This window comes from Cyprinus carpio, chromosome A6 (genome assembly GCF_018340385.1).
Source record: "Cyprinus carpio isolate SPL01 chromosome A6, ASM1834038v1, whole genome shotgun sequence".
NCBI lineage: Eukaryota > Metazoa > Chordata > Actinopteri > Cypriniformes > Cyprinidae > Cyprinus > Cyprinus carpio.
This window is the reverse complement of record NC_056577.1, coordinates 5918242-5936251: the sequence shown is the minus strand read 5'-3', so window position 1 is coordinate 5936251 and position 18010 is coordinate 5918242. Positions and strand designations below refer to the sequence as shown.

The 18010-nt window shown below is 46.0% G+C and overlaps 2 protein-coding genes across 4 annotated transcripts in view; both read right to left on the bottom strand.

Annotated features, from left to right (window-relative positions):
* Positions 1-496: 496 nt before the first annotated feature.
* On the bottom strand, positions 497-9465 carry LOC109091286 (low-density lipoprotein receptor-like). 3 transcript variants are annotated; one of them, XM_042757649.1, is made up of 18 exons: positions 9251-9465; positions 6826-6948; positions 6551-6673; positions 6082-6459; positions 5881-6003; positions 5619-5741; positions 5001-5120; positions 4779-4907; positions 4512-4683; positions 3696-3914; positions 3499-3617; positions 3289-3428; positions 3071-3212; positions 2810-2950; positions 2645-2734; positions 2495-2569; positions 2221-2384; positions 497-1753 (listed from the first exon to the last, which is right to left on the bottom strand). In XM_042757649.1, the coding sequence occupies exons 1-18, from the start codon at positions 9309-9311 to the stop codon at positions 1718-1720; spliced, it is 2478 nt and encodes an 825-aa protein (XP_042613583.1). In that variant the 5' UTR covers positions 9312-9465; the 3' UTR covers positions 497-1717. The 3 variants fall into 3 exon arrangements, with proteins under 3 accessions (XP_042613583.1, XP_042613582.1, XP_042613584.1); XM_042757648.1 differs by lacking the exon at positions 9251-9465 and adding an exon at positions 8703-9199; XM_042757650.1 differs by lacking the exons at positions 5619-5741; positions 9251-9465 and adding an exon at positions 8703-9201.
* A 6736-nt stretch (positions 9466-16201) lies between these two features.
* LOC109059191 (transcription activator BRG1) overlaps positions 16202-18010 on the bottom strand; it is a 20317-nt gene continuing 18508 nt past the window's right edge. Inside the window, 1 exon segment of the mRNA XM_042757647.1 lies at positions 16202-17506. Coding sequence (XP_042613581.1) covers positions 17468-17506 — 39 coding nt within the window. The 3' untranslated portion in view covers positions 16202-17467.

Here is an 18010-nt window from a genome sequence, read left to right as displayed (position 1 = left end):
TATTTATATTTATGGTTCCAAAAGTAAAACCACGAATAAACTTGGTTCTACAGATAAATATGGTTCCATCAACACGTAAGTGTAGTTAAAAAAAAAGCTGACTGCCACACCCAGATCTCAAGAGTGTCACACATGCATCATTAGCTCTGTCTCGTGTCCGGTTCGACAACATGCCAGACGTTACTGCAGATCCTCGCGATGACTTCCGGTCCTTCAGCGCCTCTGATTCATCTGAACACGATGGAATCTGTGATTTAATACTGGAACGAGAGTGAAGTTCAGTCACGTGATATTGACGAGTGCACGTGAACAGACGCCACGATCAGTGTTTAATAATGAATTAATGGATGGATGGATGGATCAATGAATGGAGGGCTCTGGAGGCGAATCATCAGCATCCTGCTCCTGATACACAATAAAACATCTGATATCTGGGTGAAAGTGAATCTCAGACCAACACAGAACAGAACAGCATCAAGAAATCAACACAAACACACTGGTTTCAAAATGTGCATTTATTTAAAAACAATGTCAAAAACAGTTGAGTTGTTTCTTTGGGAGTCATTTCATTCAGACTGACCATCAGTCCTGAGATAAAGAATTAAAACCCCAGCGGGTTCATCCCATCTTCACTAAAGTAAAACTGACCTCAAATGAAGCATCAACAAAGACTTCACTTACACCACATTTGTGTTTCATCCTTCATAAACGTATAAAAGTCCCTGAATGACGCAGGTTCATTTCCTCTGTAGTGCACATCGATTTCTGGACGACGTTTCTATATAGCATCTGATAAACAACACATTTAAAAGATAAAAGCAAGAAACCCAAAATCATACATTTACACAATAAATAAGAGCGCTCTTCGTACAAAGTCTTGGGTTTAGACGGTGTGATAAAGGCAAGTATTCTTCATTCGTCTGATTACAGTGAAAACACTCGATCCTTCAGATAACATCTGCACTAGCCTCGTAATGAACGAAGCGTGCACAACAACAGAACGTAAACACGCCACTCTAACGGACGGGTGAGGTCAGAGGTCAGCTGAACCTCAGTGCAGACGCGTGACCCTGAGCACGGATTCACGCTCGCGTGTCGAAGGCATCGTGGAATATTCACACATTACACAGGCACGATCAGATTTAAGGCCCAGAATTCAGTCTACAGAAGTGAACTTCACACGAACCGCAGAATGAAACAGAACTAATGCGCTATCATTCATAAATACAAGCACTTCATCAAAACAAAGTCAAACAGATTGTTCAAGTGTGTCTGAGAAGGAGAAATATAAATAAAATCTGTGACCCTCAACAAACATAGTGCAAGAAGAGAGACACCTGTCTGCCCTCCACATAATCACAAACATTTACAAAGATCATTTTAAATATTACAAAGTGGTAATACCTTCAATAAGAGGATCTTAAAAGCTCACGAATCACAAATGAAAGCAGCGCTGTGTTTGTAGCAAAGCCACAGACTCCTGAAGAGTCTCTGCTTGAGATCTTCTGCTCTTCACTGTGATGACGTCCGTTAGACAGGAGTGTGTGTGTGTGTGTGTGTGTGTGTGTGTGTTTCTACATTCCTTATATGATACAGGCATGATTAAATCCAGGGCTGATCCTGGGATCGTCTCGCACATGAGGACGAGCGTTTCCTTCAGCTCGCTGAGCAGCATTTAAAGTGACCTTGAGCTTCTGGAGGAACGTCTGGAGGAGCGTCAGGCTGCGTCTTCATCCACACTGATCATCTGACACTGACACACAGAGACACACACGTCAAACACAGTCTCTCACAGACTCCCGTCTGAGCAGGATCTACACACACCGGTTCAGTCAATCAATCAAATGTGTGATAAATGACTCTGACGCTTCTGTTCTAGTCAAATCCATCAGAAACTTCTCACGTTTCTGCCTCACGACGAATCAGTCGGTGCAGTTCTGCTTTAAGTGTGTGTGTGTGTGTGTGTGTGAGAGAGTGTGTGTGATTGGCCGCTGCTGAACATCAGTCTGCTATGTGTGTGTTTGTGTGAGTGTGTGTGTGTGTGTGAGTGTGAGTGTGTGTGTGTGTGTGTGTGTGAGTGAGTGTGTGTGAGAGTGTGTGAGTGTGTGTGTGTGTGTGTGTGTGTGTGTGTGTGTTAGAGTGTGTGTGTGTGTGTGTGTGTGAGTGTGTGTGTGTGTGTGTGTGTGTGTGTGTGTGTGTGTGTGTGTGTGTGTGTCGTACCGAGGGATGCGAGTATCCGTCCAGACTGGGGCTCCTGAAGATGTGCACCGTGTCGTCGGTCTTCTTCTGGTACACTGGGTTGGTGAAGTGGATGGTGTTGGTGTTCTTCTGCCGCCAGTGTCTCCATAGCAACATGCTGCCGACCACCAGCAGACACACGGCGACTGAGAGAGAGAGAGAGAGAGAGAGAGAGAGAGAGAGAGAGAGGGTCACTCACGCTGCCGATCGGTCAGTGAGCCACTCGAGTGTATCATGAGAATGAAGGTTTACTGACCGATCGGAAGGGTGATGTACAGGACTGTGGGATGCTGGGAAGGGCTGGAAACCGGCTCGTGTTCTTCATTAATTCCTGTAAAGAGGCAGACAGACGTTGAGTGTGTGATGGGAGTGAATGCACGTGCATCAGACAGGAGGATGGACTGACCGCTCCGAGAGCCCGTCTGTGTGGTGTGGTGGTCAGGCTTCGATCCGGAGCGTCTGGGTGCGGTTCTGCTCGGCACCGTGCTGTTCACACCTGCACAAAAAACAGCCGTCGGTGAGCGTCTCGATGAAACCACATGGAGTGAATCCAGATGGGGTCTGAACGCACCTGACACACACGTCCTGGTGTCTGCGGCCAGGGTCATGTGATCAGGGCAGGCGCAGGTGTATTTGGGCGAATGCGTGTTAATCTGCGGCGCCGGCAGACACAGGAACTCACAGCCGGCGCCTTCTCTGCACCAGTCCCTTCCTGCGGGAACAAACACGCAGATCACCGACTGAGATACAGCTACACAGCGCAATACTGCATCAAACACACACTGAACACGGCGAGCTCTGAACGAGTCACGTGAAGCGCCGTGGCTCTCACCGGAAGGCTGTGTGAGACTGTGATAAAGCACGATGTCTTCAAGACCATGCAGATGTTCGGCCAGAGCGGTGAAGTCTCGTCCAGTCACGCGGCTGGCGCTCCAGATGCTGTTACTGTGCGTGTCGGCCCAGAAGACCTTCTCCTGTGGGACAGACAGACACGCATGAGCGCCGGATGAACCTCACACATGCTCACGTCTCAGCGGCGGCGCCACGCACCTCGAACACGGCCAGCGCCAGCGGGTGCCCCAGCTTCTGCTCGTCCTGGATCAGCGTGTGCCGCCCGTCTCCGTTCACGCCGATGCTGGACAGCGTGTGCAGCTTCGAGTCGACCCAGTACAGCCGGCCGCTCAGCACATCTGCACACAAAGCGTCACGCGTCAGCACACACCTCACACGGAGTTCACACGCATCGTCTGTGTGACTCACCGAGCGTGATGCCGTTGGGCCAGGCGATGTCCTGCGTGACGAGAGCCGTCCGGTCCGCGCCGTTCAGCCCACTCTTCTCGATCCGCGCCGGCTCGCCCCAGTCTGTCCAGAACATGAAACTGTGGGGCGTGAAACAACAGATCAATAATCAGTACGAACGCTTTCACACGCGCTTCCTCCCGTCCGCACACACTCACTTGTTCTGCGGGTCGACGACGATCGCGCGCGGCTTCTGCAGGCCCTCGCTGATGAGCGTCTTGCGTTTGCTGCCGTCTGCCGTCGCCACGGAGATGGTTTGTAGCTTGCTGTCCGTCCAGTAGATGTTTCCGTGGATCCAGTCCACAGCCAGACCCTCGGGGCGGGAGATCCCGCTGTCAATCACAGTGCTGGGGTGGGCGGGGTCAGCGGCCGCGGCGCTGCAGGACACAAACACATGCCAGATATACTATAAACACACGCAGAGACACATGATGGGCTGATTCAGCATCACACCAGCAAATAAACAGAGCCGAAATACTGATTAAAATGATTTTATTTCCAGAGTAGAAACTAGCAGAGCGATCACTGAGACAGCGGTCAGTGAAAGAGTTAATCAGAACAACACCAGTGAGCAGTGTTGGGGGAAGTTACTTTTAAAAGTAATGCATTACAATGTTGCGTTACTCCATAAAACAAGTAACTAATTGTGTTACTTTTACGTTACTTTTTGTCACCTGGGCTCGGCTTGCTAATTTGTTTTTTAATAAACAAAAGCTATATTTCTGGCAACTGTAAAGGCTCTCTCACACCAGAAGAGAAATGAACCTCTGTCTCTGCACTCACTCAGAGACTGGACAGCGCAGCGGTCAGTCGGGAGTACACAGGAGAACTGGCCTCACTTATTTGAAAGAGTAACTCAGATATTGTACATTTAAAAAGTAATGAGCTCCTTTACCAGTTATCTGAAAAAGTAATCTGATTACATAACTTGCATCACTGCCAGAGGTCCATCAGTCACGGTCAGCATCTCTCACCTGTAGATCTTCTGCAGGCTCAGGTCAGACCAGAAGATCCTGTCGTTGTGAACATCCACGTCCAGCGCCACCACGTTCTTCTGCTGGCCGATCAGCGCCGTGTACGTCCGGCTGCCCAGCGCCATCTTCCTGACCTCGTTCCGCGTGCTGAAGAGCAGGAACGCACCGGACCCTGCGGGACGACACATGCATCTGCTTAGATCATCTCACACTCAGAGCCGTTACCCATAATTCCCTCTGATCAGTCGTTTCTGTTCAGTCACGCACCTGTTACCGCTTTGCAGTCTTTGGTCATGTGATCCAGCTCAAACCCGTCTTTACAGTCACACCTGAAGCTGCCCGGCAGGTTTATGCAGATCTGAGTGCATCTGTCTGCGTCTGCACACTCGTCCACGTCTATACACACACACACACACACACACACACTCGAGATGAGCCCAAACACACTCACGGCCCATCATGCACTGCGCTCATGGGGACGGAGCTCACCTTCACAGTGTGTGCGGTTGATCAGGTGGAATCCGGCCGGACACACACACTCGTATCCCATCTTCAGGTCGCTGCACGTGTGGGAACAGCCGCCGTTGTTCGTGAGGCACTCGTTAGTGTCTGCGCAGAGGAAACACACACGTCACATGATCACCGTTACAGTCACATGATCATCTCTGACAGTCTCAACAGATTTCTGAGTTCAACAGTCGATCACATCAGTGAGGACGCTGGAGGAAAATCTGTGACGCAGCATCAGCTGACCAACAGCGTTAGAAGAGCTGGATACAATTCACTCTATTTACACTGGACTTAAAGGGTTAGTTCATCCAGAAATTAACATTCTGTCATCATTAACTCATCCTCATGCCGTTCCAAACCTGCATGAGTTTCTTTCTTCTGCTGAACACAAAAGAAGAGATTTTGAAGAATGAGGTCCTCAGTGACTAATAATGTATTTTTTTCCATACCATGGACGTCTGTGTGGACCAGCAACTGTTTGGTTACCAACATTCTTCAGAATCTCTTCTTTTGTGTTCAGCAGAAGAAACTCTTACAGGTTTGGAGCGGCGCGAGTAAATGATGACATCCGTTGCAGGAACACAGAGTGAAACTCACTGCAGTCTTTGAGAGGCTCATCTGACCAGTCGGAGCAGTCTCTCTGACCGTCACACACGCGGTCTGCACTGATGCACTCGCCGCTGCGACACTGAAACCTGCCCGGCCCGGCACACGCCTTCACTGCAGACAGATACAGACAGAGAGACCATTACAGACAGACAGACACAGACACAGACAGACAGTTACGGTCAGACAGACAGACAGACGGACAGTTACGGTCAGACAGCAGCTTGAACACATTGGCGTGTGTGACGCTCACCGGTGACGCAGTCCGTCTCATCGCTGTGATCCCGGCAGTCAGGATTCCCGTCACACTGACGCATTCCCGGGACACAGCTGCCGTCGTTACACAGGAACTCATCCGGCCGGCAGGTGGGCGCGGCTGCAACAGACACAGGACGTGAGCGAACGATCTCTCAGACACATTCTGCACAAACACATCAAACACACGTGGACTCACTGCAGTTGTGCTCGTCTGAGCCGTCTGCGCAGTCGCCGGTTCCGTCGCACCTCCAGCTGCCGTGGACACACTCGCCGCTGGCGCACAGGAACTCGTGATCGCGGCAGACCGTCTGCGGCTTCTGACCCGTGACGCCTGGGCAGTTCTGTGGCCACTCGTCAGAGCCGTCTGCGCAGTCGGCGTCACCGTCGCAGGCCCAGAGCCGCGGCACACACACAGAGTTATTGCACTGGAAGGATCCGGGGCTGCAGGTGGGCACAGGACAGGACCCCTCGTCGCTGCCGTCTTCACAGTCAGATTCAGAGTCGCACACGAACGCCAGCGACACGCACTGACCGCTGCGGCAGCGGAACTCCTCGTCCGTGCAGTTCTTCAGGACTAAAACAACGCAAGAACAAAACCATCGTAAGCACAGCTGAACATGAGACGTGTCATCTAGTAAACGTGAGCTTGAGACGGTTATATTTACCGCAGCCCTGCTCGTCTGCGCCATTCTCGCAGTCAGTCTTCCCGTCGCAGCGCCACCTGGTGGACACGCACTGATTGAGACGCCCGCCGCAGCTGAACTGACCCAACAAACACGTCTTCTGGCCTGCAGCGGAGAGTGAGCGTTAGCATAATGAGATCTGAGCTTTCATGAGTTTATCAAGCGCACACTCCATCATCTCATCAAGCAAAAGAAACTATAATGAATGTAAACATTATTTTTAGCAGCGGTGCAGTAATGAGGAGTGTGTGCCTCACCGCAGGACTGTGGCAGCTCGTCGCTCCCGTCGCCGCAGTCGTCCGTCTCGTCACAAACCCAGCGGCTGGTGATGCACTTCCCGCTCGCACACCTGAACTGATCCTGACTGCAGACGGCTGCACCTGACGAACACACACACACACACACACGAGGCTCTACACACTCATCTCATCTTCACTGTCACATGATCACATCAGTCACATTCTTGCTGTGTGTCCCCATCCTTAAAATTAAAACATTAACTTGTGCACTTTCATAAAACATCTGACAGAACCATAAAGGCAAATGTTTAACGTGTGTCAGTAGTGAGAGAGAGACAGTGTTAGAGAGAGACACAGACAGAGAGAGAGAGAAAGAGAGAGAGTGTGTGTGTGTGGGGGGGGGGGTGAGAGAGAGAGAGAGAGAGAGAGAGAGAGAGAGAGAGAGAGAGAGAGAGAGAGAGAGAGAGAGAGAGAGAGAGAGAGAGGGAGAAGAGAGAGAGAGAGAGAGAGAGAGAGAGAGAGAGAGAGAGAGAGAGAGAGAGAGAGAGAGAGAGAGAGCTGATCTTTGCACAAAGCATTTGTTGATTAGAAACATTCGGTGTCTTTGATGATGGGTGTGTAGTGTCTCTTTAAGACAATGGCAGAGGCGGAGTTAATAATCACACCACCAGTTACTCACTGGTCTCTATGGAAACATTTGCATAATCAAGATACAGTAGAGATGGAGGAGGCGGAGCTGGATGGAAAAGATCCAGAATGATGTTTGGAGGAGAAACTGATTGATCTGACGCTGCAGTCTTTAAGAAACTATTATATATTTGTGCTCGATATAAACCACATTAACCAACTAAAACAATTCAACTGGTTTTCCTCCATGAAGCTGAAAATTCCCCAAATACACAAAGGATGTGACACAAGCCCATTGTGTGTGTGTGTGTGTGTGTGAGAGAGGACAACCAACATGAGAACTACCTTCACACTGCACTATATAGACACCTTTACAAGTACTATAAGAGATATATATATATACACACACACACACACACACACATTTCTGTTGCCATGTTATATTTAAAAATCTATTTTGTGTGTGTGTTTTGTACATTTTTATATATATTTGTATCGTATGTATAGTTTTATTAAATCTTTGGCATATAAATATTCCTTTCACCGTGCCAATAAAGCTATTTGAATCTTGAAAGCTACACTCCCTAAAACAGATCTCTCTCTCTCTCAATTCAATATGTGCTTTATTGGCATGACAACTGTTACAATGTATTGTCAAACCATAATGTTTACATTGAACCTAGAACATATATATGCAACAAAAACATGCATGTATATACACGTTTAAAAAGTAGAACAAATAAAATTCTAGAATTCTACGAACAATTTCTAATTCAATGTGGGGGGTATGGGTGTGTGTGTGTGTGTGTGTGTGTGTGTGTGGGCACATCACTGCTCTCTCTCTCTCTTCTGTTCCAGTAGATGACAGACAGACGTGATGTGTGGCCAAGAATGGGAATTCCATACTTGGAATGTGTGCTCTGCATTTAACCCTCCAAGTGCACACACACACACACACACACACACACACACCCCGTGAACACTCCCGGGGCATGAGCAGTTTCACAGCAAACACTGAATGAGAAGCAGATGTCCCAGTGTTCCTACAGCTCCGCATCAGAGCAGAAGATCATCGGGATCGGAGTCACTGAACACTCAAACACGTCATCAGTGTAAACACAATCATGAAGCTGCTCTGATTCTCTGCTGAATCTCAGCTTGTGTGTTTTACTGATGTTTAACAAACTCCCGCGAGAATAACAGTGACTGATGTCTTGAGCGTGACGGGATCAGGTGTGTGTCTGTCAAGAACTGGACAAACCACTCACTTCCGGTCAGCGTTTCCACGACAAAACCGCATTCAGACCTGCGCGAGTTCATGACCTGCAGCAGGACCATCTCTGGATCTCATCAGTCAACAGTGTTCGATACTTCGATGTGAAACACCGATCGATCTGCGCCGCTTCAGGTCGAACACACCTGGTGCTGATTCTAGTCCAATCAGACGCAGAATTTCAACTCCCTGATTAGCGCGTCCAGCCAATCAGCGACAGCAGGTGCTTCAGCGGCGGCCAATCAGGAGGCGCGTTCATTCGGCCAGAGGAGCGAGAATAAAGAGACCGACGCGCGATACAATAATAAAACACCGACACCGGGTCTAATAAACATTAATAAACACCGTATATATACACAGACCCGAGACAAAAACCACAGACAGCAGCCGTTTAATCACAGAGCAAAACTAAAACAGGGAGAGTTTGAACAACGTCGGAAAATCCCAAGTAAGAAGAAATAAAGAACGGAAGAAACCGCTGAATTGTGAAACAAGGCTCATCACACACAGAGAAGCAGATCTCAGTTATAAACCGACACTCACGGGTTCCGTGGACGCAGTGCAGCAGAAGAACCGAGCAGAAGAAGCCGATCCGAATCTCCATCACCTGCGCTGTTCTGATCAGTCACAGATCTCGATATCAGTCACAGAAGAGCTCAATACTATCCGAGAATCGCTGTGACGCTTGTCCCACACTCCTGTGATCGGTGACGGGGCAGTTCTGCACTCCCGGGGCAAATCCCAGCCCTTTGAATGAAGCCGTGCGGGGGCGTGGCTCTGCCAGTGGTGTGATATTTGAAATGAGGTACGTCAGCGCTGTGGGCGGGGCCTCGCGGTTAATTGTCTTATCATTATGGCAGTTTACACACGGAGCGCTTCCTCATGCAGATAAGAGCATAAATGATGACAGCAGTGTCCGAGCATCAGTCTTCGACTCTGTGTTACACACCTGCTAAAAATACACCTGCATGACAAGCACGCGCTGCCCTTCTTCATCGGGGTTTTTAAAGCTCATATCTAACATGGATGGGGGGTAATATCATTTACATGAGGCCAGGGCAGATATAAGTCTCAGTATATAAATGCAGGAGACCGAATTGTGCCTGAAACCCCCGAGTCCATGAATCGGTCCCTCAGGGGCCAAAAGGCCTCACCTCACGCTGCCCTTGCTGTGAAACCAGCTCTCAAATACTCAGAATGTTCCTGTTCCTTCAAAATAAGAGACAATTACTGATCGAACTGCAAAATTTCTAACTGAAAACAAAAATATTTCCCAGAAATGAGGATCAGACATGAATAAACTTAAGCAGAATCATATTACATAGAATATAATCATCTGCTGTTTACAATATCATCAATAAAACATGAAATTCTAGAACATAAAACCGAAACAGTCTCACAGATATAAACACGCCGTCAATTCAAGTCACCTTTATTTGTACAGCGCTTTATACAGTACTGATGTGTTTTACAGTGTTAAACAGGAAATTAGTGCGCTGATAATGCAAGAGGACAATAGAAACAGTCTGTTTATCAGCAGTTGATTCAGTGATGTGATAGTGTCTGTGCCATCAGTCAAGCGTCCCCAACTAAACGAGCCAGAGGTGACAGAATGGAGAAAAACCCTTGGGAGAAACCAGGCTCAGTCCGGGTCAGTTCTCCTCTGACCAGACCAAACCAGCATGATGTGGTTTAATTCCAGCAGGTCTTCGCAGGGGATCTGTCTCTAGGGATCGTCCGGCTCGACCGGAGACAACATGATTTGCATTGTATTTGTAGATGCAGGGAAATGATGTTTCCGAGCTCCGCAGGCCTCCATTTACAGATGAAGTTACTCGCTGAATATCAGGAGCCACACGCGGAACGCTTGTCTTATTTTGCATATTTAAAATCACTCTTCAGCGCAGAGGAAAACTAGTTTGCAAATGTGATATCCTGAAAGTTGAAAACAATCATATGCACTTTATAATGAACTGAATAGTGTTTGATGTGGTTAAAGTGATGAGGATCCAGGCTTGTGAAGCAGAGAGGGAGTTTCACGAGGGTCAGACAGGTGTGTGTGTGTGTGTGTGTGTGTGTGTGTGTGTGTGAGAGAGAGAGAGACGGATGATGACAGACTCTCTGAACTATGGGAGGAATGCTGAAATGTCTGTTGGATGACATCAGGAATGAGAGAAACCTCGCCTCAGAATATCTCCCCTCACAAAGAGCCTTTGTGAACCGAGCTCAGACTCTGCTGAAGATTACAGCAGAAACTTCTCTAGTTCAACAGGAACCCGTGAGGGACACTTCAGATTGACCCTGATGTACACAAAGAAGACCAAAACAGCTCTGCTCATTACCAGCCCCTTGCAGAATATGAAATATGTTAATCATTTTAAAAGGGATCATGAAAATTACATGTTATTTGTTATTTAGTACTGTCCTGAATAAGCTATTTCACATTACAGATGTTTACATTTACTCCACAAGACAATTCAAATATAACTCTATTTATAAAATGATCTGTTCTAAATTTTACATACCCTGTAACCGTAATACCGCGCGTCATTACCTGGATGATCCACGACTGTGTTCATGTTTAGTGATAGCTGTTCATGTGCCTGATGTTCATCTCCTGCACATTCTCTGCTTTTCCAGCATCATCTCTGTATTTCACCTCTTCCCAACAGTGAGCGTATGATTATTATGAGATCCATCTTTTCACACTGAGGACAATGAGGCACTCAGACACAACTATAACAAAAGATGAACACATTTACTGATGCTCCAGATAAACAATACATTAAGTCATGAGTCAAAACTGGGAATCAGTTTGTGGTGAAATCACACTGTGTTTGTGGTTTATGGACAAGAGTTGGTGAAAATGAGCTCTGCATTTGATGTCTTTCTGTGTTAAGATGTGGAGAGATACACACAAACTCATCATCATCATCTCTTCAGAACATTAGTGACATGAACAGCAGCAATGTTTATGACCTCAAGGTTAGATTATTGTAATGCTCTATTGGGTGGTTGTTCTGCACGCTTAATAAACAAACTCCAGTTAGTCCAAAATGCAGCAGGTAGAGTTCTTACTAGAACCAGGAAGTATGATCATATTAGCCCGGTCCTGTCAACACTGCACTGGCTCCCTATCAAACATCGTATAGATTTTTAAAATCTTGCTTATTACTTATAAAGCCCTGAATGGTTTAGCACCTCAGTATTTGAACGAGCTCTTGTTACATTATAGTCCTCCACGTCCGCTGCGTTCTCAAAACTCTGGCAATTTGATAATACCTAGAATATCAAAGTCAACTGCGGGCAGCAGATCCTTCTCCTATTTAGCGCCCAAACTCTGAAATAACCTACCTAACATTGTTCTGGAGGCAGACACACTCTTGCAGTTTAAATCTAGATTAGATTCAACTTTATTGTCACTGCACATGTAAGGTACAAGGCAACGAAATGCAGTTAGCATCTAACCAGAAGTGCAATAAGCAGTAAGTACAGAATATACAAGGTCTACAATATGTACAATAACTATACAGATAAGTGTTATGGACATAATTTACAGATTTTACATTTTAAATACTATCAGCATGATATACAGATAGGTGTACTATGAACATACTATACAGATGGAATATGTGAAAGTGTATGTACACTATAGGCAGAACTATGAACATATGAACATAATTTACACTATTGCAATGGAAAGTAAAGTGCATAGAAAATATTTCAGTGTGCAAATGGGTTATTCAGTGTATCTGGATGAACAGACAGTAGTGCAAGTAATAACAAGTTTACTGTTTTTTTGCTTGTTGTAAATAAATAATAATAAATAAATCGGTCAGATGTAGTGATGAAGTGGGGGAGGAGTCTGTGTGTATGGTGTGGGGGGGTGTCAGAGGGCAGAGTTCAGTAAGGAGACTGCTGTAGGGAAAAAGCTGTTCCTGGATCTGCTGGTCCTTGTCCAGAGGCTCCTGAATCTCCTCCCGGAGGGCAGGAGGTTAAACAGTCCATGGTCAGGGTGAGAGGAGTCCTTAAGAATGCTGTGAGCTCGACGTAGACAGCGTTTCCTCTGGATGTCCTCAATAGCAGGAAGTGGTGTCCCTGTGATGCGTTGGGCAGTTTTCACCACCCTCTGCAGTGCTTTGCGGTCAGCCACCGTGCAGTTCCCATACCAGACTGTGATGCAGCTGGTCAGGATGCTCTCGATCGCACACCGGTAAAAGTTCACCACTATGGCTGAAGACAGCTGGTTCTTCTTCAGTGTTCTGAGGAAGAAGAGGCGTTGGTGAGCCTTCTTGACCAGGCTGGAGGTGTTTGTGGTCCAGGACAGGTCCTCCGTGATGGTGGTTCCCAGGAACTTGAAGCTGGAGACACGTTCAACAACCATCCCGTTAATGTGGATGGGGTCATGCGTGCTTCTTTTCTACTTCCTGAAGTCCACAATGTGCTCATTTGTCTTGCTGGTGTTAAGGAGCAGGTTATTGTCAGCGCACCATGCAGCCAGGTGCTGTACCTCTTCCCTGTAGGCAGTCTCATCGTTGTCACTGATGATGCCAATCACCTTGGTGTCGTCTGCAAACTTAATAATGGAGTTGGATCCATGCACAGGCTTGCAGTCATGGTTGTAGAGGGAGTAGAGGAATGGGCTCAGCACACAGCCCTGTGGTGCGCCGGTGTTAAGTGTGATGGTGGAGGAGCAGGTGTGGCCTGACCTAACATGCTGAGGTCTGTTGGTCAGAAAGTCCATGATCCAGTTGCAGGAGGGAGGTGTTAATGTCCAGGTCTCCAAGTTTTGTGGTCAGCTTGGAGGGAATGACAGTGTTAAATGCTGAGCTGAAGTCAACAAACAACATCCGTACATATGTGTTGTTATTGTCCAAGTGTGTGAGTGTAACTGTGCATACTGCACCCTCTGTGCTCCTATTTCTGCGGTAGGCAAATTGATGTGGGTCCAGTGTGGATGGGAGGCAGTCTTTGAGGTGTGCTAGGACCAATCGCTCAAAGCACTTCATAATGATGGGTGTGAGTGCCTCGGGGCGATAGTCATTCAGGCACATCGGGGAGGAGTGTTTCGGGACTGGCACAATGGATGTGGACTTAAAACATGTTGGCACAGTTGCTTGGGTGAGGGACAGGTTGAAAATGTCTGTGAAGACCCCTGCAAGCTGCTCTGCACATGCTCTAAGCACACGTCCAGGAATGCCGTCCGGCAGCCTTGTGTGCGTTGATCCGGCTCAATGCAGTGTGGACATCTGAGGAGGTGAGTTTGAGAGGTTGGTGATCTGCTGAGTGTGTGGTTTTGGTGGCCGTCTCCTGACCCATCTCTTTAACCTGGCTTACACATAACACACTAATACGCTTCTAATATCCAAATCCGTTAAAGGATTTTTAGGCTGCATTAATTAGGTAAACCGGAACCGGGATCACTTCCCATAACACCCGATGTACTTGCTACATCATTAGAAGAATGGCATCTACGCTCATATTAGTCTGTTTCTCTCTTATTCCGAGGTCACCGTAGCCACCAGATCCAGTATGTATCCAGCCCAGATGGTGGATCAGCACCTAGAAAGGACCTCTACAGCCCTGAAAGACAGCGGAGACCAGGACTAGTGCCCCAGATACAGATCCCCTGTAAAGACCTTGACTCAGACGACCACCGGGACAAGACCACAGGAAACAGATGATTCTTCTGCACAATCTGACTTTGCTGCAGTCTGGAATTGAACTGCTGGTTTCGTCTGGTCAGAGGAGAACTGGCCCCCCGACTGAGCCTGGTTTCTCCCAAGGTTTTTTCTCCATTCTGTCACTGATGGAGTTTTGGTTCCTTGCCGCTGTCACCTCTGGCTTGCTTAGTTGGGGACACTTCATTTACAGCGATATCGTTGACTTGACTGCAAATGATTGCATAGATACTATTTAAACTGAACTGAGCTGCATGATGTCATCATTGAATTCAATGATGAACTGCCTTTAACCTTGATTTTGCATTATTGACACTGTTTTCCTAATTAATGTTGTTCAGTTGCTTTGACACAATCTGTTTTGTTTAAAGCGCTATATAAATAAAGGTGACTTGACTTGACAATGATATTAACTTCACCTGGCCAAAAAAAAAAATCAGATTTCAGTGGTCTAGGTTTCTCTTCAGTGTTTTTGTGAGAGCAACATGATCACATTCAGATGTAAACACTTAAGACTCCAAACATGATCACTTTTCCTCGAAATCTGCAGTGAACTCTAAAACTGTTCGTGAACGTTACTGCCACCTAGTGGTTCCTGGGACATATTACACACACTATTCCTGCAAGGTCGAAATTTAATTCTAAACATACAGTGACATTCTAGAGGATTCTGTGCTTCAGAGTTTAATACAGCAGTTTGTGGAGGGTTTGTTCTCTGTTCCAGCATTACAAGACGATTTACTGAGTCTGGCTGGCTCACACATCATCCACACCTTCAGGATCAGCTGGAAAACCACGCCAGTGTTGCCAACTTAGCAATTTTGGTGCTAGATTTAGCAACTTTTCAGACTACCCTAGCAACTTCTTTTCATAAAGCACCTAGCAACAAATTTAGCTATTTTAAAAAAGTTTTTGGCAACTTTTAGCAATTTCTGTAAAGTGACTCAAATGATAAAAAAGGCACATATTTTCATCTTAATTACACAAAAAGAGGAAACCACTGAACAGCTAGCCAGCCAAGCAGCACATCAGTCAGAGAGAGCTGGAGAAAGATGCCTGACAGTGCAAACATCAAATGTGCATTAAGGTGCTAGTTCCAGTTGGTCAGTAAATATGCACATTTATGATACAGCATGTTATTAGCTTGTATATATAATTGTTGTTCAGTTAGGTACACTAAGAAAAAATGTGGAGAAACTGAAAAGGTACTAGTTATTTTCTGCCAGGACGTTATTCATTAAGTTGTAACCTGTAACCTGAAAACACAAAATACAACGTGGAATATAAAACACAGGTAAGACATCTGTGAAAAATAAATACGGATCGTACCTTCATATTAACATTGTGTCCTATTTTTACAGACTTTTGTCTAGCACACTAACGAACGACCAGTACACTGCTTTAAACTGTAATTGTTCAGAATATACAGTTTTACTAGTTAATAAGAAAATACATAAAATATTCAATAATTCAATGTTGTAAAAAATCTGATCATAAAGATGTTACTTGTTACTTAAAAATATTTTGTTTATAATTAATTACAAAGTTAATAAAGTTTATATTTTTTTGAACAAATAACTAAAATATTTTTGAGTAATCTCGTGTATTCTACGTAAAACACTGTTTTGTGTCATGGTTAGGCGATGATGTCATCACGCAATGACATCACAACATCATTTATCAACTTTTAGCACCAAATCGATCCACCTTCAGCAACTTCCCCTGAAGATTAGTACTAGCACTGACCACATCACCCACATTATGTCAGACTTTGAGCGTTTCATGCTGTATATCAGAGATAAATACAATGAGGTGAGGTTGTGATGTTTATTGGGTTTCATCTACACGCACAGACATACATTCACTACAGTAAGAGCACATGCCATAAAAAAGAGAAACTTGAGGAGTAATATGATTCATCTACTACAGTAACAGAGCAGATCAGCCGTCACAACACCAGACACATGATGAGCAGCAGCTGACGTCTTTAACACAGGACTCCTCAGCTCTGGGCCTCCGGATCACGTCAGACCCAGCTGCTGTAGTGTTCTAGTGACCCTGAACACCCGGGTTAGCTTGTTCAGGTGTGTTTGATTAGGGCCAGAGCTGAGAGGCCCTGCTTTAACGTCAACGAAGAGCAACGCTCGACGCACGCAGGACCGTTCTTTCCTACAGCGTCCAGCAGTTACAAATCAACAGACATCATCCATTTTCAATCAAAGCTGCTGACAATTTCCAGCAAATACGAGCGACAGAAACAGAGTTCAGCATATTTCAGCGTTACACAAGCGAGCAGCGACACGATTCAGGGACAAGCGATGAGAGCAGGCCGGGATCCGCGGTTACTGTGAGAACGCTTTGTTCCCGTGTGTTTGCAGCGTCCCCAAGCGCAGGGCTTTGATTTCCATGTCTCCCTAATCAAACACACCTGGTTCAGATCATCAGCTCACTAGCAGAGAGTCCAAGGCCTGAAATGGGTGTCAGACAAAAGAGAGCTGCAAACTGTGTCTTACTCGAGTTATTCAGCGCAAAAAACCTGCGAGAACGCCGTGCATGTGTTTCAGAGAGCTTCTGTCTGCAAAACCCCTCCGAACCCTGTTCCTCAAGTGCGTGAGCGTCAGGTCAGTGTGTTTAACGGCCTTAAAACTGGTCTCGTAGCGCACACACACACACACACACACACACACACACACACCGCCTGTAGAACAAAACAACAATCATATGAGCTTATAACAGCTGCTTCTAATCTATTACATCTACTGTACATGCTAATGTTCTGCTAATGACACACTGGTGCGATTAACTGACAGGTCACTGGGGTTATACGAGATCATTTGACAGACCATCACAAATATTGCTCTTCTAAAACAGCGACGTCTAATATTAAATGTCAGAAAGATGACGATGTCTGAAGAGCATCTCTTCCGGTTCTGAAGACTCAGTACAGCACAGATTCCCTCTTTCTTCACAAGCTAATGATGAATGTGTGAACGAGCAGTTATTCTGGTGCTGATGAAGGGATGATGGTGGTCTTCTACTGTGTGGTGTTTTTGTTTCTTTAACGGTTTGCTGTGGATCTTCATCCCTGCTCTTCCTCACTGGCGCTGTTGGACCGATCCTGAACAAACAAACACACGATGATACAATGTTTTTCGTGTAACGCCACAAGGAAGTGTAATAACGTTTTTTTTCCTGTTATCATAAATGATATATTTAATAATGCACAGAATGACATGAATAGATCATTGTTTGCAGATGATGGGGAGCTTTGGAAACGTGGGAAAAATGTGGAATATGTAGTTAAGAAAATACAGGAAGGAACACATCAGGATGAAAAGTGGGGAATGGAACGAGGTGTTAAGTTTTCTGCTAAAAAATCAAAAATGATGTTTTTTTTCAGGAAAGAAAAATATATTCAACAAACTGTATAGGAATAATCTGGAAAGAGTTGAGAGTTTAGTTTTTTGGGGGTGTGGTTTGATTCACGACTAACATGGAGATCACACATTAAACAAGTAGAGGATAAATGTAAAAAAGAATTGAATATATATGAGGTGTCTTACAGGACTGGAGCGGGGAGCAGATTTTAATTTATTAAAATATATATTTCCCTAATAAGATC